General features: G+C 45.6%; 1 protein-coding gene across 4 annotated transcripts in view; it reads right to left on the reverse strand.

The window, feature by feature from the left end:
• Window positions 1-5,341: 5,341 nt before the first annotated feature.
• The window catches only part of Asx (Additional sex combs), a 54,365-nt gene continuing 36,549 nt past the window's right edge, over window positions 5,342-23,157 (reverse strand). For all 4 annotated transcript variants that reach the window (XM_065446981.1, XM_065446980.1, XM_065446982.1 and 1 more), the window contains 3 exons: window positions 21,880-22,106; window positions 10,548-11,156; window positions 5,342-7,029 (listed from right to left, as the gene is read on the reverse strand). In XM_065446981.1, the coding sequence (XP_065303053.1) occupies window positions 6,475-7,029; window positions 10,548-11,156; window positions 21,880-22,106 (1,391 nt within the window). In that variant the 3' untranslated portion in view covers window positions 5,342-6,474. The remainder of the gene's footprint in view (window positions 7,030-10,547; window positions 11,157-21,879; window positions 22,107-23,157) is intronic.

Below are 23,157 nucleotides of genomic sequence, written 5' to 3' on the forward strand. Positions count from 1 at the left end.
TATCATTGTTAATTTAGTAAGCAAATGTTTACAAGTTTATATGGCCGATAAAACTATCATTACTTTGTATAGCAATCTAAATTTGCTATCCCAATTGATGCTTCACCTTTCTGGCAGAACTGCAAATTTTTGTTTATTATGCTTTATATGGCTTCATTGTCATAAATTTCAGAGCAATCTAGACTTTTCTGACATTGTGAAGGCCCAGCAAACACACAATCGCTACAAACTGCAACGATTCAGCTTGTAAAGGTGGCCGAATCGAAATGCGCAAAGCGTCTCAAGGCACTTGCTTGCCCGCAATAGATTCATAAGGGTGTTTTATGTCGCTTGTCCAAGCATGCGTCTGTGGCACAATGGTGTCAATATGAGGTCTTTGCGCTAGATGTCCCGTGTTCCCCTCTCGCGAATCCTGCCGTAGGTCAATTTTAATAATGTTTATTTATTACGCAGTAATTTGTTGAAAATTACGAGTTTACAGTCGCAGATTCTTCTGAAGCCACAAGTATGAAGTTTAGGCAAATCCATGCATTTCCCATAATTCCCATGCTGGCTGAACCACCCCCGTTGCAGCTCCCGTAGACTCTAGCACCAGAGTTTCCTCTAGTGATTATTGTGTGCAACGCTCTGCATGCGGTTCTCCACTTACCGCCAAGTGCACGCGTCATCTGCTTAGGCACTATTTAAAGGGGCCCTGAACCACCCATCGGGCTTGGTGAAATAACATAGTCCGCGGGTACCATACGCTGCTGTGATCTCAGCCAGCCTTTGTGTGTGGCGCCTGCAAGTGGAGTGCAATGTCGCCGTTCTCTCAAACGCCCTATTTTCAACAGAAGCCAGCCGCTCCTCATTCCCTTGTGGATGCTTTATTTCATAATAAAGCGGATTCTCATACACGGCTGCTATTGGTAGCTGCGGGCAGCTACGTAGTATAGCTAGTATGGTTATCGCAGTCCACTGACTAGGCGCACTGCACCACCCCCATGCTTCGCCTATGTTACACTGTACTTACGTTTAGTGCATTGTAGGCACCAAAATCTGAAGTCGTGGCATCTACGCTAACATCCAAATTGAATTTGAAATGTGTGTCACAATGACATTTAGAAAGCTGAGCGTTGTGGGCATGCCCCACTTTGCTGTAGCCCTCACAGTGCAAGACACTGAAGAAGGAACGGAAGCACAGTGGAGGCCCTGCTTGACTGCCAATAACTTGTCTTCTGCTCAACGCACAAAGTACTTTTTACAGCAAAGCACTTCTTAAATAGCCTACTTTCACTTCAAATGTCTTTTTCCACTTCAACAATGAGTGGTTCAGGGCCCCTTCAAAGGCTGCTAATAAGAAAATTAGACAATTACGAGCCCTGCAGCTTTGCCAAGACTACATTGATAACAGTGTTACGACCGGCCAGCATAGGAAGTCAGCTTCTCGCCTCTCTTGCACCATTGCGATGAATTGCTTCGTGACGCTAGCAATGTGTCCCCCTCGGACAAAGCTGCGGTGACAGCAAGGCAAGACACGTTCGGCGGATTGAGTGTTGTTTGTTGGTTCACTGTCGCCGTCACGGACAATGGTAGCAAGGAACTCCTGGAAAAGGGTATTCGACGACTTTGGACGCTCCGATTGAACGAAGGTGTGAAGGCAGATTTCCCTGGCCTAAGGATCTGAGGAGGACAGAGTGGGTTTAAAGGGACAGACAACCGCTCAGAACATGAATTGAGATAACCCCACTGACGGAATGATTCCCTATGTTGTGGCTAAAATGGGCCAAATTTTTCTCACTAGACGTGGATTTATATATTTAATTCACCACTAAAAGTCACGAAAAATGGCCTTGGCACCCCATGCAGCAAAAACATGAAGCTACATAAGAGGTCCACCACTTGACCTTCTACTAGTGTACACAGTTCCTGGTCTTTTTATTGGTATTGAATTGCGGTGTACTTTTCATTATTATAAGTTTTTCCTGACTTAGTGTGCAGATAAGCCTTCGTTTGTAGTGAGCAGGAAAGTGCCTCTGCCTCCACATTAGTTTTCAATGAGTTGGCTTGGCACGTCTAGCAACAGAACACTGACTGGGGCCATCCAGCCATGACGTAGGCATGTACTTGGGGAAAACCGCGGTACGAATATACAAGGTGTGACACAAAAGAAACGAGACTGGTCCAATAACTTATTGTACATACTGAATCAGTTCTCTGACATTATCACCTTCAAAGTAGTCCCCTTCAGCATTCACACACTTCTGCATTCGGTGCTGCCATTGCTGGTAACAGTTTTGGAACGAGGTTTTTGGAAGGCCCTTCAGGAGATTTTCCGTTTTTGCCTGAACCTCTTCAACCGAGATAAAATGGGTTACCTTTAAGCAAGATTTAACTATAGGAAGTAAAACAAAGTCGCATGGAGCGAAATCAAGTGAATAAGGAGGATGCCCCATCACAGTAATGTTGTTGCTGGTCAGAAACTGCTTGACAGATAGGGCCGTGTGAGCGGGTGCATTGTCCTGGTGCAACAGCCATCCATCACTCCACAACTGTGACCTTTTTTTCGTAATTGTTTTCACGAAGTCTTTTTAGTACTTCAATGTAGTAGTGTTGATTAACAGTCTGACCACTGGGAACCCACTCAATCATTACAATTCCATTAATGTCGAAGACGACGATTAACATTGCCTTGAATTTTGATTTTGACATGCGTGCTTTTTTGGGTCTTGGGGATCCTGGAGACTTCCACTGCATTGACTGGCGCTTACTTTCTGGGTCATAGGTAAAACTACATGTCTCATCACATGTTACAACAGATTCCAACAAATTTGGCTTGTTTGCAATGCGTTCTAACATGTCCGCACACACATCGTTCAGCACTGTTTTTGGTCAACGGACGGAACTTTCGGAACAACCTTCGCGCTAATCTTCGTCATGTGTAATTTGTCCATTAAAATGCGTCGAACAGCTTCCCTATCCAAGTGAACCAACTCCGCCACTGCACGAACACTTAATCTTCGGTTACCACTGATCACATCACGAACTTTGGCAATGTTTTGGTCTGTAATCGCTGACCATGGGCACCTAGCACGTTCATCATCTTCCACACTGTCCTTCCCCCTGAAAACCGCTTATACCATTCAAACACACGTGCACGAGATAAGGTTACATCTCCATAAGCCTTGGTTATTATTTGAAATGTTTCCATGGCTGAGTTCATAAGTTTCACAAGAAACTTGATGTTGATTCGCTGTTCAGTTTTTCCATCAGACATTTTTCCGGCATAACGCAGTTGCATGTGTTCACTCAATGACGCAGCACTCCCAGCTGGCGTGATCGGTTCCGTCGAAACTGGAGGCATGAATAGAGGACGTTTGTGGGATTACGTCAGCAAAACAGTTCTTGCCAACTCCTCTTTTTTCAAGCTACACACTTAGTCTAGTTTCTTTTGTGTCACACCTCGCAAGAAATGCCTTTATAACACAAACTTATTGCACCAGCTTTTTATGTTCAAAAGTGGTTGAAAAGGTCAAAATATAGGTGGTTAACCACAGTTACACTCACTCCTGTGAAAGCAGAAGGATGGGAGTCTTTCACAGTTTGCGAGACGGGCTATTAACATTCTCCTTACTTCTCAGCGTTGCTGGATGAGGGACTCTTACCTTAAGAGGCTGCTCAAACAGAAAAATTTTGCTTACTAAATACTCACGTGCTTTTGGAAGTAACTGTTGTAGATGCAAGCACTACCGAAGGTGAGTTTAGCATTGCGCCATAAAAAAACAAGGTCCTTGAATGTTGGTCGTCAGTCTTTTTAAGCGGGCTTTTTCGCCTTCTCAGTGTGCTTCGATTCAGTCATGCTAGACTGACGAGGGGTCACATTCTCCACTCTTCATGTAGATATTGTAAATAAACCCAGTACTGTTCCTCCCTTTAACAACGTTCTTAGTGTGGATGAGTCATATGACGGCATGGGCCAGCTACCCCTTTTGACATGCCCAACAACAGGATATGCTTAGCATTTATGTGCAATTCAGTCAAAGTGAAAACTCGTTACAGTTGGCCTTCAACGCACATCTTTTAATTAAGCAAACAGAGAAGTTATACGCATCATTAATGGCCTCCAAGATTACTGGTACAGCACAACGCATCAAAGAGCTAGGTCATGCTCTGCTGCCATTAGCTAGCTAAGGGGGCATGGAGCATCAGTGTGTCTCACAGACACACAAAGGAGCACTATGAAGGAGCAGTATGATGGAGCAAAGGAGCAGGTGCCAAAGGAGCAGTATGAAGACGCAGCATCTGTGGAGCATTTCCTGTTGGTTTAGTTGGTGAAACATAGCTATCAGAAGATGGGTACACTTTGACACACAAGCATGGAGGTCAGACGAGACTCGTCCAATCTGGCCTCTGTCAATTTTCACTAATCCTTTAATAGAAGCTATTTAGCATCCAAGAATTCTTCAATATTCAATGGGAAATCTTAGTGAGAGTGCTTGACCTTAATAATCTGTCAGTTTCGGATGCAGGCTGCTTTCTGTTACGAGCACTCAACTATCGTTGACAAGACAGATACGATCTTGTGGCCACCACCACAGTGTTGCTTACCCAAAATTACTAGAGGCACATTGCTATGGTGCTGCGATTGTTCGACTACTGCGGGAAAAGGGGCTAGAGCACATGGATTTGTCCTATCTTCATGCTTGTGGCTTCAGGGGCCTTACCTTTCTTAATTGTCTAAACATTTTTTCTAAGGAGATGAAGCCAATAAATTTCTGTAACATGCATATTCATTGACAATTGTTGCAGTGATAACGCAACAATTTTTTTGTGTCAGGATCCTAGGCAGAAGCAAGAACAAAATCTTCTGTACGCTTTATGATTCGGAATTCAGGTTGTCAAGCATATAAAAATTGATAACAATGCCTTCGGCTGACTGACGTCCTTTTCTTGTCTTATGCATTCGTGCATGTGAATATTTGAGTATATATGGGATGCCCTTTTTTTTTTTCGGAATAGACAGATGTAAGTGTAGTGCTCCTCTTTCATTTCCTTTCGCCTTTCACTGTTTTCTTTTTCTCAAATTTCTTGTGCTAAAAAGCGACATGTTAACTAGTGCCAGAGTTACCTCTAGTAAGTTTAATAGGAAACTCAATGGCCACCCCTACTCTATTCCACTCAGTACATTATCTTCCCGCTCACAGATTTGTTCTCTGCAAAAGTGGCACATTTCTTATACTATTAGAACGCTAACTTATCAATTCTATTTGAATTGCTAATATTTGCCTTAGCTCAATAGGATAAACCTGCTGGGCACAGTCAAGCATCACAAAACACAGGAGTGCAGAATAAAAAGAGAGGCTGCTTTAGCGAACCGGAAATATTTATTTACAATGAGAAAAGAGACCTGTGAATCAGAAGTAGCCAAACTGAAGACCCAGCATAGCTGGACTATGTATAATATATATATGTATATATATATATATTTATATACTAGAGGTAACTTTATGCAACAAGCATTTCATGCAACATTTCACTTGAATGAGTCTTGAACATGCACACATGAGAACTTTCCCCAAGCAACTGCCATACACTTGTGTCAGTTTCATCCCTGAAAACCTTAGCCCAATTTACACTTCAGGAATCCAGACAAATAAATATTCTCTCGTACAACATCCATCCCAGCTACTTTCGTAACATGTACAAATGAGCCACCTTAAGTTCAAAGGAAAAGGAAACGTGGTCTATCATCACGCCATTTCTCACTTCCAAACACACCAGCAATGGTTTGAGGGAAAGACTACGCACAAAATGTAGACAGTCCCTAACTACTAGGTGCATGACCTCATTACCACTCTTACAAGCTCGCGTTTTTCTGAAACCACACCAGCATGATGACAGAAAGGCTGGAAAACAACATTAAGACTTTGGCAACCACAGGGGTCCTTGAAAACGGAGCTGCCCGCACTTCCCTGGAGAGGAACCTGGCACTCTTCTCGACCACCTTACAGAAATAATAGGGAAGCTGCTAATGCTTCATCCAACACGATTAGCATTTCTTTGCATCCGTTACCAGCTTCATAGCAGCAGCAACTATGCTGTTTCGGGAAGCTGCAAGTGTCATTTGTTGCGCTTGGACAGTGCAAACAAAGCTCGGCTTGAATAAATATTACACGTCAGGCATCCTGCACCAGAAGAAAAAAAAAACTTGACAAAAGTAAACTCAATGCAGCAAGTTACACTGGTAAAACAATGCAATCCATGCTGAGTAAAGTACAAAGGACATCCTGTTATTCACAGGCAGGGTTAGGATACCTGCGGTGGGACATCATCACTTGCGCATCACGCTTTCAGTCACGATCAGTGCATGCACCACCACTTTGAGCCAGTTCCGCTGTTCAATTCATCCTTTGGGCAGTGGCAGCCATGAGTGCTTGAACCTTTGGGCGCTATTTACCAGTCTCTCCTCGACAAAACAGCGCATGCTGCAATCTGTCACCGTATGAGGCAGGTGACGCACAGGTGAGAAGGGCCTATGCATCCGTCATGACAAAACGCACCGCACTTGCGACAAACTGCCATGGGCCTCAGACTGCACGCGCACGCACTGGCTTCACCACTTCCACCACATCCAGCACCGCCCTCACCTCGTCGGCGACCGTTTCCAGACACCATGATCGGCACAAGTGCGACGCCACCACCTGCCTGTTCAATCGAAACACACACTTGTGATGCCACGGCTGCCTGCGAAGTTGCTGATGACGACACCTGCTCCTGAAGGGCCAGCAAGTCTCGGCAGCTCAGCGACTTACGAGCTGCAGTTTTCAGGAGAGCAGTCTCGGGCACAGTCACGGGAGCACTGGAAGGGCGGGTGACGACGACGAGTGGTTGTGCGCTGTGGATGAGCATTGCTGGGTCAGGTGTGGCACTCCGAGAACTCGGCCTGACCAGAGCCTGGAACACTAGGGGCGGTGAAGGTCCTACCATGTCCACCTCGAGTGGGACTTCCTCAACCTCGACAACTTCAGCCACAGCCTCTAGGGCAGGCTCCTGCGGAAGACAATAATATTATCTTTTTCTTTCCTTCTGCACAAAGAACAAACACAGGCCATTGTAATCTGTGTGGGTAATGAATCATCCTGCTTTTGTTCCCCCGGATGTATACACAACAAGGCCTTCATATTCAGTTTCTGAACAAAAACACCACCCTGTCTATTGAACTGCAACTTAAAATTTTGTCGTCGCAATCATCCTAATCAATTTCACTTCAGGACAAAGGTCTCGGGAACCTTCAACTACTATATCAAACCAATAAGTGAATGATCTGCTATCCTCCATCCCAGCGTCCAATTCTCCACAAGCCCCCTCTTCCCTTCTTTTGGAATCTATTTTGTCATTCAGCACTCTACTGTTTACCTGTTCAATGCATTACATACTGAAACTCTACATCTCCCTCTTAACCCTTTGAGGGTCGAATTATTTTGAAAAAAACTTTCCCAGGTGGTCAAATTACTTTACTGTGGATCTTGAATGTACAAAATGTATAAAGTCGGGAATAAATAGTAAAAAGAAATTAGGAACAGTATTTTGGTGTCGGCATCACTCAGAACTGCAAAATGTTCAATAGTATTTCAGGGTGTGGTTCTCCTTGAAACACAGTTCTACGCACAGTGCCTCATCGCAGTCTGCACACCTAAAAGGCATGTCTGTTCTCCTCTTGGAGCGACGAGTTGTGTTGGCGCACACATGACATTTTCTCTGCGTGAGGCTGCCTTGGGCAGAGGTCTGAGGGAGGCACCCTCTCGTGTAAGCGCGTTGCCACAGAGAGCGAGAATACCTCGTGAGCGGTGGTGATAAGTAAGCTAAGATCAGTGCCAATCAAGATAGAAATCAACTTCTGCCACCCCTGCAAGAGAGTGCTGACAAAGAGAAAAATGACATCTCGCACGCCTCCGTTGCGATCATGCAGCCAAACGAAACCACAAATGGGGTGTTGCCGCAATCTGCGCGACGCGCTGATGCCAGAATTCTGTTAATCTCCCCAAGAAGCTAGCGCAAATTTCAAACGCTTCTTATAAGTCCTAAGAGGTGGCAGCGCCTCCCAGTGAGCATGCATCGTCATTATGGCGCGAAATTTCAAACGGAGGGTCGAAACCGTACCCGTACGGCAAAGACCTTGGGGGATAGAAAACCGCCACCGTACATGTACGGCAAAAACCTTCAAAGGGTTAATCTAAACCAAAAAATTACCTGCTCACCACAAGACTTATCACACACTAAGATACTCACTGCTGATTCTAGCAAATCTTGAGGCCTACATCTTATAACAACAATGGCTGAAAGCCTTTTTTCAGTGAAGATAGAAATGCAGCACCAATGACCAAATTGGTCCCCATTGGTGGACAAAGTTGGTGGCTTCAACATTGTCAGTATTGGGCCAGAAAAGGCCCTCCAAAAGGCCCTCCCTAGGCAACCTTAAAGGGCACCTCTGGTGATTTTTCAATGTCAACGGAAGTCAATGAAATTCACTGGATACGTTCCTCTGCACACTCCAGTCATGTCCTCAATAAATCAGGTTTGAGAGTTGCACAGATTTTTTACAAATGAATTTATTAAATAGCTTCGAACACCCTACCTTACCTGCTCCTCAGTTACAGGTAACATTGTGCATGACATCAGGGGAGTCCCGCTCGGAGCATGCCGGGATCATGCAGACGACAGCGATGAGTGCACGGAGGAGTCGCAATCATGAGCTAGTGCTTCGCATGAGAAGTTGCTGTCATGAGAACTTGCAGTCCCTGTGGACGGGCAAGTGATAGGGGGTGGCAAGTGGAATTGCGTTGTTGGCTGCACGAACTTCAGCTCTCGCCATTCACGCACACAGTTTGAGCCGATGCCAATTGCGTTCAGCCGAGGTTAAGCCTATTATATGTCAAAGTCGCGTAGTTCATGCGTATGGTGCTGGCGGACCTGAGCGACTGACCTATCAGGATGAAGAAAACTACTTCTGCGGTTCAGCTTTGCCCATACGGATTTGAAATAAACCATTCCTCATTTCATACAGTGAACACACAAAAAGCGAGAAGCCACGACACAGAGCAGTATCGACATCGGCATGTTGCCGTTCTCGATGAAAAGCTGCTCGCCGCACTCATCGGCACTTCCCTAAATTAAATGCAACTACGAAGATGGGCGTATTTTTATGTATTGTCACGCCAACTCATTATTTAGCTTTCGAGGTGCACTGCTTGCCTCGTATCCCAAATGGGCAGCGAGCATAGGCCCCTTCGATACAGCACCGTAAACAACCACCTTGTTCAGCTGCCAACAGTGTCTATACTGGCATCAGCATTTCCGTGAGGAAACTACGCATTCTCTAAATGATCACACGCGCAGAGTGTCCACTTTACGGAACATATTGTGTGCATGAAGATAATACGAAGTATGATAAGTAGGCAGCATAACACTCCTATACTGCAGTCTCCCTCTCGCTGTTTTCGAAAGTGTGTGGTCACTCATATCAGCGGGATTCAGAGTTATGCAACAGTACTTACATGCACAAAATCTACCTGTTTTGATATGTTCCGACATTATTTAATGTCAACGATGAGCGGCTAGTATTATATCCCAAGCGAATGACGAGTGGTCACTGCATCTGCTGATCGATGTAAACAAATGCACCGTTCGGTGCTTTGGACTGCCAGCGGCATTTTTGCGAGATACAAACGCAGAAAGTCTTGCTCCACATCTTATAGTAGGCATGCAAAGCGTTTCCCTGAGAAGGGGTATAACACCTAAAATAGCAGCAGCAGCACGTATAAAATCAGTAGTTTGGGCTACCCTTGGTCTTCATGTTGCAGCACGATATGTAGCGCATGGGCGCTGGCTTTCGTGATGGTGGGTTGAATGCGAACGGCGATTGGTGGCTATCGAATTCATCAGAATCATACCTGTCAATATGTGACAGATCCGAAAAGCTGGTTCAGCTGACACTGTCACCCGAAGATCCGGCATGGTCACGATTCAGCCGAGCATCTGCTCTTCGCTGCCAGTAGGCGAGACCGGCATGCCTTGCGCGTGCTTTCCCCGGTTGAGACACCCGTGATGTTCCACGAAGAGGTTCACTCGGCTGCTTAGTCAGGTTTCAGTTTCGTTTTTGCTTATTTAAAATTATTTTCAAATTCGCGAAACAATTCTACTATCAGACGCATGACATGGCCTCGGGAACCTAAATATTCTATTACCTTGACATGGTCAAAAAATTGCCGGAGTTGCATTTTAAGGACCAACCAGTATTTGATCACAAAAGACATGAACTTATCAAAAGCAGAAATCAAACTACACTTTACGCAAGATCACAGGAAAAATGTGATGTGCCGAGAAAATGCATAAAAGTGTACTGTACCACCAGGGTATTTATGGACCAAAAATTAGGTAATTCCTGCACAATAAACGCAGACTTAAAACGGAACACAAAATACAATTTTCTTCTGATTTAAGTGTACGCTTGTAGCACAAAACCGTTCTGTGCACACGAAATGCATCAGCGCAGTGAAGCAGATCCTTACCTCTTGTGCCACGACCTCCAGAGCCACCTGATCGGGAACACTATCGTGCCTGACCATGTTGCCCAGGACAGCATGGTCATCTCGCCTTTCCTCCTGCAACAGCAGCATGTTGTTGGCTGCCATGAGGTCCCTGTCCATTGGTTCCTCCTCCTCAGTAGTCACAACCACAGTACTGTGGTCCACTGGCGAGGACAGGTAGACTACTTCTTCCTCAGCGCCCACCGCAGGCGGAACATCAGTCGTCAGAATGATCTCGGTCGCCACCTCCGGTGCCAGTGTGATTGGGCCTATTGGCTCAGAAACCTCGTGCAAAGCATCTTCAGCCTCCACCTCAGTTTCAACCATGGTGTCTTCTTCTACAGCTGCTTCCTCGGCTTCTTCAGCAAGAGTGACATAGCCTTCCGATGCCGGAGCTGGAGATGCCTCCTCAGACTTGTCGTCGTACACCCTAAGCAACAGCTGCTCTGCTGACAGCGGTTCACTGCCTTCATCCTCGCAAGGTACAGTAGACTCGTCGGCCTCCGGAATAACACACTCCGGTGCTTCCAGCGGCTGCACCATGGTGCTCGAGACATTTTCCGAGACTGCAAGTGGCTGCTCTTGGCATGGCTGCAATTCAGACAAGTGCTATGCTTGAAACTGGCCCTGCAGACTACTGATAGCTTTGTGAATGGCGAATATAGCAATGAGATTTAAGGAAGGGTGCATTTATGATACATAAAGTAAATATTCCCCGTGCAATGTGTTTGTTCATCTAACTTGGTGATCATAAATTGTTATATTACAAACTGTGTATTGCCAAAGACAAGGCCAGAGAAATAAAAAAGGTGGGAATGCACGATTCTCTTGCTTTACCTGTCATTGCAACCACTAACTACTCGCCGTGATATTTCCCTTCTATTATTATTTCATAGATTTGTTCACACAGTTGGCCTAACCTTATCAAACCTGAATAAAGCATCCTCGACGTCACAACGACTAAACAATCAGTTCAGCTACACCCGAATTTATGGCAACACACACGCTTTTAATTTTTCAGCTTTGACCCGTGCGGTCCGTTCATGGAACGCACTGCCAGATACCATTGCATGCCAACCTAAACACAGTGCATTTCGCAATCTGCTAACCAATCAATATGCCGTTTCAACCGTCTAAACATGTCACGTCTTTTGTAATTTTCTTGCATTTTTTCTACAATGTTAAAGAATTTCAGTGCTCCAAATTTTTTTTTTTTACAATACTTACTACTGTATAACATGCAACAAACGTTTACAATGGTATTATGCTATTATGTTATTATTTACCATTTATTGTTATTGCTCTACATATTGTATTTGCTAATGTATTAATTTTCCATGTTCTGTGCGTACTCCTTTCATTATGCTGATGTTTATTTCTTTCCCGATTCCATACTAATATGTTACCGTACTTCCCCCCTTACACTATGCCTTCTCGAAGGCCTGTAAGATACATGTAAATAAATAAATAAATAAATAAATAAATAAATTATTCCAGCCCGAACTAAATTTCTTGCCATTGGGAACTATGTCATTGTAGTTCCAGCAGCTACTATGGCAGACAGCAAAAGGTACACTAACAATGCCCTTTGGCAGCACAGGCAATTCAAGCACATGAGGAGCTTTATTCTTTCAATTTGACCTAAAGGGAGATGCTCCTGGAAACAACTTTTTTTTCTTATAATTATTTGCGCTAGAGGTATGAAAATATTGCCATTCAAGGAGTTTATTATGCAAATTTTAAATATGTCATTAGTTATTGTGTAGCTGCTGTAGTTTTTTTACACAACAATATATAGTGACCTTTGCGGGCATTTTCTTGCGTATCAAATTTTCACAAAAATCATCATGCTGTAGCTTATTCAGCTCGTTGCGGATTTCAAAGTGGTGATGTCTATCCAAACAGCATGTACAATTACTGGAACTATGCAAAAAAACTTATGACACTTTACCACATTTCTTTTTTTTACATTTCCATGAAATATAACCTTGTACTTTCGCAACTGCAGCTCAGAGACATTGCAATTTCAAGTAGATATCAGCATTCAACCAATCTTGAAGAGTATGTATGCCAAATTTTGTTAATATAGGACAACTATAAGTGCACAAGGTTAATCTCATGGGATTTTGAAAAAATTAATTGAACTGTACTAATCTTTTTTTTTATAGTTCCACTAATTTTGTGTGCTGTTTCGATAGACATCGGCACTTTGAGTCTACAAACAGCAAAAAGGCGAAGGCCACCAGGAACGACAGTGCACTCGTCTCGAGACAATGTCAGGACAATACCACAGGAGGATGTTTTGTAGGGGCGTGCAAATACTGAAATATCATTGAATATTATATTTTTAATATTCATATCTGATATGAAGAATATATGTTCAAAGATGTTCTAATATTTGGTTTGATACAAATATTCAAATCAAATAGAATATATTGCTGGTTGTACATGAGCAAACACGGTTTTTAGCATTTGTTTCTATGTAATCTAAGAATATTGGTGCGATGTTGTGCTAATTTTGTGATGATTTTGTGCTGCTCGCAAGATTTCACCTGTGAAGCACGCTTAGCCGCTAAATGCCTAAACTGTGTGAGAAAGCAAGCCTCTCGGTAGCAAGGGGCACGGGATAGCACTTTCTTTCTTTTATCAGTGCCACCCTCAAGTCTGAGCCTATTGCTTGGCGGCAAGTGCGATGAGTGACAACTGGCAAAGTACTCCCGAACTTATGGGCATTTGGTGCGGTATAATAAGGCACAGGCTGTCGAGGGCAGCTGCTGGGAATTACTAAATTTTCCAAGTTAGCAAGAGCCAAATACACAATGTTTTAGTATAACGGCTTACTAGTCTAGTTTTTTAACACAATGCAATTTCAATGTTCCAACATAAGAAATTAACCCAACTTGCTAATAAATGCATGTGCATATAAACAGTAAAACCGTTCATAAAAGAATGAAAGTAGTCCTCACTCCAAGAACACATAATTGAGGTCGTTTTATGTCGCCTTTGCATCGGACACACGCAACTTACACACAACTTCCTTCTGACAAAACAAGACAAGCCTGGCTGTGAAAAATGCGGAAATGAACTTACTGTAAACCACATCTTATCATTCGTGCAACTCAAAACACTGAGGAATTAATGCTTTACTTCATTTTATAATGAACATATTCCCTTTCACCCAGCATTGATTTTAGGCAAAGATGCACTTGTCGATATCACAAGTTACAGTCAAACCCCGTTACAACGAACACCACATTAACGAACATTTCAGATTAACGAACTTTTATGAAATCCCGTGCCAACTGCTTATAGTTTCAATGTAAAAATATTTCACTACTACGAACTTCAGAATAACGAACATTTCAGAATAACGATCGTTATTTAATTTCCGTGTCATCTTAACAACACCTCAGTACTACGAACTCAAATCCCGAAATACGAGGATTCTTAGATTTCCGTGTATCCGTCACGGCAGTCGGAGCTCTAAGCTAGCAGACGATGCAGCGCGAAGAGCGGGCCGCCTTGCAACTTGCTTCCCGCAAAAACCTGAGATGGCGCGGAAGGAGAAAGATGCGGGCGGAGACTTTTTTTTTTTTTTCCTTCTCCGTTGCGGAGGCAACGACGCACCAGGTTTTGTGAGTGGAGAGGCGGGGAGCATGGGCTCGTAAAACCTGAGACGGTGCGGCAGAAGAAAAAAAAAAAGTAGTAAATAACGCTGAAGTGGGCCTTTTTTTTTTCCTGTTGCGGAGGTGACGGCGCACCACGTTTTTCTTGCTTGTTTTCTCAGTTGTTCGCGCGCTGTCACCCGTATCAGGCCTGTCCATCTTGTTTTTCTTCTGGTTATATTATTGTGTTAGAAGTGCGTGCCGGCGTTCGCGTTGCCATGAGCTCAACAACTCTAAGCACGGCGAAGAAGCGAAAGCAGTTTTCTTTGAGCGAGAGAGTAGAGATTTTTCGCGAGATAGAAGACGGGAAGAAACAAACCGTCGTGGCTAAAGAACGTGGAGTGGTGCGGTCGACGATCGCCACGATTCTCAAAGATAAGGAGAAAATCTTTAAGCACCAGCAAGAATCTTGTTGCACGTTACGGCAGCACCCGAAGACCGCGACGAGTCCGTGTCGGCCACAGATGCGTTGGACTGCTTGCGAAAACTCCGCATATTTATAGCCAAACGCGGCACAGCGGCCGAAGGCGTGCATAAGAATGCGGACGGTCTGGAATCGTTCGTGCTGCAGAGTCTGTGCTGCGCCCGTCAGAAGACGATCACGGACTATTTCAAATAAATGTGCCTTGTCTGACGATCACGTGTGCATTGTGTGAGAAACGAGTTCAAGGAGGTACCGTTTCAAAGGTAGGACGCTTGCGTTACTGAAATGCTATTGTTATGGCTAATTTTTGGGCTTTCACTATAACGACCTTTCAGAATAACGAACATTTTCCCGCGGTCCCCTGAAGTTCGTTGTACCGAGATTTCACTGTATTAGCTTTTTAAGAGAAGCAGGTATCCTTGAAAAACTATAAATGATCCTACCCGCAACTTCATATTACGATACACCTCACCCACCTTCTCATATTTGAGAAGACTGAGGTCTTTAGTTTGTTGGGGTTCCTCGGAGTCCTTGCCCAGGCAAGGATCGTCACTGAGGTGACCCAACTTTTTAAAATAAATTTTAACGTGTGTTTGGCACATCATAACCCGAGTTGCTTATGCCCGATTAAACACAACACAACACGCATGTGCATATTATTGACATGCATACTTATTTATCCCTTTCTCAAGGGCTGAATATCACCCACAAACAAATCAAAGCTAACGCTCAGCACAAGAGGCGCCTGCATGATTGGAACCTACTGGAATGTTATCGCTTGTTCTATGCATTGTTGTCACCGAAGGTTGTGTAATCCGATTGTATGCGCGACACTAATTGTGTAGTGCTTTCGGGAACACAGGCGGGCACCAGCGATTACACTGAAAACTTTGATAACTCAGGTATAAAAGCAGACATGCTTGACTGGCAAATCAAATTTGCGACGATCGCAGACTGTTTTCGCCGCTATCGTTGTTCTTTGAGTGTCGCCTGTTTTGAGGTGACGGGTTCGTCCAATAAAATGCTAGTTTCATCACTGACAGTCTTGCCGTTTTCATCACTGTCACTGCTATGTGACAACTGGTAGAGGTGCTTGTGCATTCATGTATGGGACGCCCCTGCAAACCCACAATCCAAGCCCGCAACCCGAAGACTGCATCAACTTGACCCCGGACCATCGAGCAAGCCGCAGGCTACAAAACCTGCCCCCGGAACATGGACTTCTATTCAAGACGACCAAGATCGTGGTCAACTCTACAACCCCAATGGCAGCCCCAGCATCCCCCATCGTGATACAACAGCCCAGGGAGCCATCAACCTTCCACTGATCATTCTTTGAAGACCTGGAAAACTGGCTGGAAACATACGAAAACTTCACTGCATTCAATAACTGGAACTCGCAACGACAAGCTGAGGCATGTGTACTTCGTCTTAGAAGACGCCACCAGGGTGTGGTTTGAGAACCGGGAATTGATCCTGACGACATGGGACCTGTTCCACAACGGCTTCCTGCAGACTTTCACGAGCGCCCTGCGCAAACAGCGAGCCCACGCTTTGCTGGAAACTCCCATGCAGCTGCCCAAGGAGAACACAGCAATCTTCACTGTGGAGATGACGTGCCTGTTCCATCCCGCCGACCCTGATATGCCTGAGGAGAAGAAAATTCGGATCCTCATGCGTGAGGTAAAGCAAGAACTCTTTGCCGGACTGATGCGTAACCCGCCCACGACTGTAACAGAATTTCTATCAGAAGACACGATGATTGAGATGACATTAGAACTGCGCACCACATAATTCAATCGCCGCTCAATGCCAGACTTTAGAGAAGTTCAAGCCCTCGGCTCCAACGACTGGCGAGAGACAACCAGACAAGTTGTGCATGAAGAACTTCGGAAGGTATTCCCTTCAACGCAGCCTCAAGTAGCATCTATTGCTGACATTGTCCAACACCCTCCCCCTCACCCTCCATGCCCGTGCCAGGGCCCAGTAACGCCGCCGTATCATCGTTCACCACTGCAGCCACCAACTCACCCACCCGTCGGCCAGAGCAACTACCCAAGGAAGACAGATGTCTAGAGCGCTCCTGACCACCACCCGCTCTGCTACCACTGTGGAGTAGCGGGTCACGTCTACCACCAATGTCCATACCAAGAGACGGGACTGCGAGGGTTCGCGTTAATGCACCAAGCCCGCAGCAAGGTGAAATGCCTCTCAATATCGCCGATTACCTCGCTGCCACTCAGTGGAGCCCTTGACGACCGTCCCGTTCACTGTCACCAGGCTGCTACCTGTCGCCACAGCGCCAACCATACACTGACTCAGCTCGAAGCTGGTACGTCAGCCCATATCCAGAAAACTAAGAGTGGCAACCAATGGAGATGCGGTTGCGGTTCGTCGAACTGACAAAGATCCTCCGCCACCGCCGAAGGCGCCGAAAACACTACAGTCACCAACCGATTTTCCAGACTCCAAAAATTCGGGCATGCTCGAATATTCGGTCTGCTTCGTGGCACCGCCATTCTCCCCATAGACCATAATGTGTAACAACTGCCGAAAGTTCGGACACCTTGCAACCTCTCGTCTGATTTTTCGGACACTACTTGAGCCAACTCGATCGAGAGCACCATGCACCGACTCTGACCGGTGCATGGTTCGACTTGCTGAACGCCATTTTTGTTTTGAACGGAGCCTCCTTGCTGCCCCACGAAGTGGCGCTACTGCAAATCCCCGCTCATCATCATCGTTTCTGCCTGGTTCGATAGAGTGGCTCTACAGCAGTTCCAGTTTCAGCTTAGTAAGCCATGTCAAGACAATCCAGCAGCTGATTTGTTTCTTCGTGCACAACGCTGCGAGTAGGCCACGTTTTTCATTTGTGTGACTAGTATCGGCATGGTGGTGTTTGCCTTGTGTGCTGTGTTGAGGTTCCGGTGATCCAACACAGCATACGGAAACATTGCGTCAAGTGTCTAATGGCACCGACAGTGCTCGCGCAGACTGCGCTGGGGAATGCCGGCAAGCGGGAGCCGGGAGGCCTAAGATTTGTCGCCTTCCGATGTGCTCCCTACTGACGCGGAAAATGTTTTGCCAAGACCTGCGCAGTGGTTGCATTGCGATTCCGGACACCGTCTCATTTGACAGTTTCACAGGTGCTGACACTGCTGTACTGACATGCGCAGAACTCGACGACGGCGAGATCATTCGTCATGTTTCTGCTGCACCGCCGGACGATGACTCTGAGTCGGAAGATGACGCACCATGTGCTATGCTGCCGTTGCATGCAGAACGTGTACAAGCAGTGACTGTGCTTTCAGCCGCCTATAGTGATTCAAGCTTATCTGATTGCGCGTAAACGGAACAGCGTGCAACGCGCATTCACGATTTCTTTAATTTCTTTAATAGGACATTTCCGCAGTCCCCATGAGGTCCAAATAAACAGTAGGCGACTGTACCACAATGACATATCAACAAAATGCCGCCTTCCTGACAAAGCCTAGAAGCAAAGAATACACCGATAAAAGAAGACCTGATGACGCGACGTTCTAGCCACAGGTCAACATACCGCAGCCGTGATGTAACGCCAAGACTTCACTGCAAAGGCAAGACAAGGACCCACCGACCTTGACGTACTTCTCAACAGCCACACAGTCACCACTTGACTGGGCACAGGAGCTGACTACTCTGTCGTGAGTGGATCCATCAGTGCCCAGTTCAATAAAGTTAGGACTGCCTGAGAAGGCCCTCAAATTCAGACCAATGGGGACACCGAATAATGCCGGCAGGAATCTGCGCAGCAAGAATTACCATTCATGGTCAGACCTACCCTCCCACCTTTGTTATCCTTCAACAGTGCTCACGGGACGTCATTCTCAGCATGGACTTCCTGAACCAACATGGCACAGTCATCGACCTTAAGTCAGAGTCAAGAACGTTGTCCGAAGATCAAGTGATACCGCCGGAGAGCTCTCATAGTCACAACGTCTCGAGTGTGCTCGAAGATGAACTGAGCATCCTGCCTCACTCCAGCACTGTCATTACCGTCGGCACCGAAACACCCATATACATAGAAGGAGCCATTGAGGGCAATCAACGTCTACTGCTCGATCATGAAATTTGCATTGGAAGAGGGATTGCTCGACTGCATGGAGGAAAAGCGAAAGTGAGCTGACCAACTTCAGCCAGGAGTTCAAGCAAATCAACAAGGGCACGACGATCGCATACCTCGAGGAAATTATGGAAACCAGCAATGCGTTTGCCCTCTCAGATTCTGCCGCATCTACCTCGACGACCATAGTTCCTGAATCAGTCTTTGAAATAAATCCAAGCCTCCCTATGAGTAAGCAACAACAGCTTGAAAGTCTTCTCTGAAGATAGAAAGACTGCTTTTCGATGTCATCGAAGATTCGGCAAACACCAGTTGCAAAGCATTGCATAATCGAAGAATCCATTTGACCACTACGCCAGAGCCCTTACCAATTGTCGTTGTGAGAACGAGAAGCTATAAGGCAACAAGTCGATGAATTGCTGCACAACGAGATCATCCAGCTGTCAAAAAGCTCATCGGCACCTCCTGTGGTCTTAGTGTAGAAGAATGATGGAAGTCTGAACTTCTGCGTCGATTATCACTGGGTGAACAAAATCACCAAGAAGGAAATATACACCCTCCCACAGATACACGACACATTAGACCGACTCTACAATGCTAAGCACTTTTCATCGATGGACCTCAAGACTGGTCATTGGCAAATTAAAGTCAATGAAAGGAAGGGATCGAGAGACCACGTTTATCACGCCAGATGGCCTCTTCAAGTTCAAAGCGATGCTATTCGGACTTTGCTCTGTGCCTGCAACGGTCCAGCGCGTGATGGACACAGTCGCGGCAAGATTGAAGTGGCAGACTTGTCTCGTCTAATTGGATGACGTTGTAGTCTCTGCCACGAATTTCGAAGGTCACCTGAGGCAGCTTCAGATAGTACTAGAGACGATCAAGTTATCTGGACTCACCCTGAAGCCGGAAGTGTGCCGTTTCACTTACAAAGAACTTCTGTTCCTAGGCCACGTCATCAATAAGTCTGGAGACTGTCCTGACCCACAGAAGACAACTGCCATCGCTAACTTCCCACAGCCCGTCGACAAGAAGGCAGTGCACAGATTCCTTGGCCTGTGTGCCTATTACAGGCACCTTATAAAACACTTTTCTAGAATTGCGAAACCTTCAACTCATCTCGCAAAAGCCAACGTCAACTTTATATGCGAAACACGGCAGGACAATGCATTTGAGGAGCTGAAATGACAACTGCAGTCATCACCGGTGCTTTCACACTTTGATGAAGACGCTGAAGACCGAAACCCACATGGACGCAAGTAGCATAGGTCTTGGTGCTATGCTAGTTCAAAGGAAGGAAGGAATTGAAAGTGTCGCTAATTCAAAGTGGTAAGTGGCCACCATGCCTTGTGTTTGCTGGCAAACCTAAAGGATCCTTCTGGTCACCTAGCCTGACGGAGTCTCAGACTGCAGGAACCTGACATCACCGTGGTGCACAAGTCTGGGAGAAAGCATTCTGAAGCTGACTGCCTGTCACGCACCCCTACTGACCCACCACCACAAGTCAAATTGGATGACGCCTTCCTAGGAATAACTGCACATGACTTCGCCAAACAGCAACAAGTAGACCCGAAGTTACAAAGCCTTTTGGAGTACTTAGAAAGCAAGACAGATGTCCCTAGGATATTTCGGCATGGACTGTCATCGTTTTGCTTGCACAATGGCGCCCTCATAAAAAAGAACTTCTCTTCAGACCGGGCAAACTACCTTCTCGTGCCAGCAGCACTCCGTACAGAAGTCTTGCATGCCCTACACGATCAGATGGCCGGGCAGATTGAGTTTTCCCGTACGCTTGCAAGAACACAAGAGAAGTACCATTTATTAACCTGACCACCAATGTCACCCACTACATCAAGACATGCCGTGACTGCCAGCGACACAAGACACCACCGACAAGGCCAGCAGGTTAACTACAGCCAATCGAGCCTCTTTACCAACCATTCCAGCAGATCGGGATGGATTTGTTGGGACCCTTTGCAACATCAACATCTGGAAACAAGCAGATTGTCGTGGCCACCTTACCAGATAGTACACTGAAACGTAAACCCTGCCAAAGGTAGTGCAGCGGAAGTAGCCAAATTTTTTGCCAAGAACATTGTGACATGGCGCCCCAGAAGTCCTCATTGCTGACAGAGGAACAGCTTTCACCGCTGAGCTTACTCAAGCCATACTGCAGTATAGCCAGACAAGTTACCAGAGGACCACTACCTACCAGCCACAGACAAATGGTCTTATGGAGCGCCTGAATAAGACACTCGCTGGCATGCTAGCAATGTACATGGACGTCAAGCATAAGACCTGGGATGCCATCCTGCCGTACGTAACATTCTCTTACAACACGGCAGTGCAAGAAACAACACAGATCACGCTGTTCAAGCTGCTTTACAGCAGGTACCCGACAACTCTCGCTGCCATGCTGCCGTATGTCTCTAACGAGGGGAATCTTGACATCGCCACCTATCTCTGCCGAAGAAGCCCGACAGCTCACCCTCTTGCGAATCAAGATTCAGCAGAGGACCGACAGCCTGCACTACAATCTTCAACGATGCTACATGGAATACCACCCCAGCGACCATTGCATTGCCATAAAAAAAAAAAAAAACACACTTTTTCCCAATTAATTGACTGTAGGGTACCATGGTGGTGCTGTGTAGGCGTCCGAATTATTAGGCATGTCCGAAAAACCGGGCATCCGGAAAATCAGTCATTGAGTGTTGTTGCATAACCCCTACTGAAAACATTGCATTGCTGTGAAAACGCGAAAATACCACTTCTTTATGCAATTGGCACAAATTGATTAGGCTTGTAGCGCAGCTCAGAAAGAGCAAAAAAGGAAGGAGGTAGGGGTAATCAAAGAGAACGGAAAACAGAGTGAGCACTCACTCTGTTTTTCCGTTCCTTTTGATTACCCCTACCTCCTTCCTTTTTCGCTCTTTCTGAGCTGCGCTACAAAAAAAAAACAGTCATGACATACGAACTCGCCCAAACTGCCACGCTTTTGGCACAAATGGAACTTGAGCGAGCGCAGCCAGGAGCAGGCAAGTCGAACTGTAGCAAATTGGCGCAAATGGCGCAGTTGGGCCACCACTGGGGTAAGAAGTAGCGAGGGAAAAACGAGGTTACCTGAAGTGATGGTTCCTGAGACTCAAGACATGGAGAGGGACTTTCTTCCTGCACCATTTCTTCCAGTGTTGGCAAGCTGAGACGGCAAGGATCCTCAACCACATCAACAGTCAACTCTGCTTCTTGGTTGCCCCTCTCAGATTCGTCCTGTGACACCCGGTGTAATGTAAGCTGGGTAGCATCAGCAGGCTCGACCTCTAACCTCTCCTGTGGCACCGGGCTGAGAGCTGTTAACAAAGTAGAGAGAGAGGGGGGCGAGATTGATATCCCATTAGTTGTCTCCAAGGCAATCTTGCCATGTGCCCGTAGCCATGCACAAAGCATGGCACAGCAATACAAACTGATAACAGTAGGTTTCCATCAAATCAGCTCAAGTTAGATTTTTTTCAGTTAATTTGATTGAGACCAAAAGTGCTGGTCAGCACCCATGCATTTCAATCGGTCCAAGCATTCGTTATTTCAATTCTAAAATTGGCCTTTGCAGGATAACTTGAAGTTGACCAGTAAGCATGCACACTCCTCACCCCTATGGTGACCACAAAAGTGACCTATTTACTGGCAGCATCTGCCTCAGCAAAGCTTAGCTTAGGGGACAGTAAATGCATCGAACACACATTAAAAAATTGCTCGTCGAAAATGCCTATTTTTGGACTGCTCTAGGAAGATATTAAAGTAATAACAGTAGCTCACAATGTGTGATTACGGTATTTGCCCAATTCTAATGCGAGCCCTTTTTATTTATTCATTTATTTTATTTCATTTTCAGGAAAATTGAACCAAGAAAAACGTTCAAGGCATTTGTATACTTTGCCGCATATCACGACTGTATTGCGGCGAAGCTGACTATAAAAATCACGCAGCAAAGCTGACTTCAGGAAACTGGCCGCCACTGTGCAACACATATTGCCTTGCCTATTTGTCTAACTAAAAATTGGGTGCGCATTAAATTTCCACTTTGTCTAGGAGCTTTGATGTCATCTCTTTGTTAGTTTTCTACTTTGGATACATAGAAATCAGATGCTCATTTGAATTCAGGGCATATTGGTATATGGGCAAACACTGACAAATTATTCAGCTGTATGTTCCGATGCTTTTTCTGCATCTTGTTTAAAGAACCGCCAGATAAATTAATCAATTCTGTTGTTCCCGTCAGGGTCGAATTGATGGAAGTTGACTGTATTGAGAAAGCTTAATGGCAACGCCACCCACACTACACATGTAAAGTACAACGATGACAAATATTTCGGAAGCCTTACAGTGAGTGCATTGCTCAGTTTT

Source organism: Dermacentor albipictus, chromosome 6, assembly GCF_038994185.2.
Source record: "Dermacentor albipictus isolate Rhodes 1998 colony chromosome 6, USDA_Dalb.pri_finalv2, whole genome shotgun sequence".
Lineage (NCBI taxonomy): Eukaryota > Metazoa > Arthropoda > Arachnida > Ixodida > Ixodidae > Dermacentor > Dermacentor albipictus.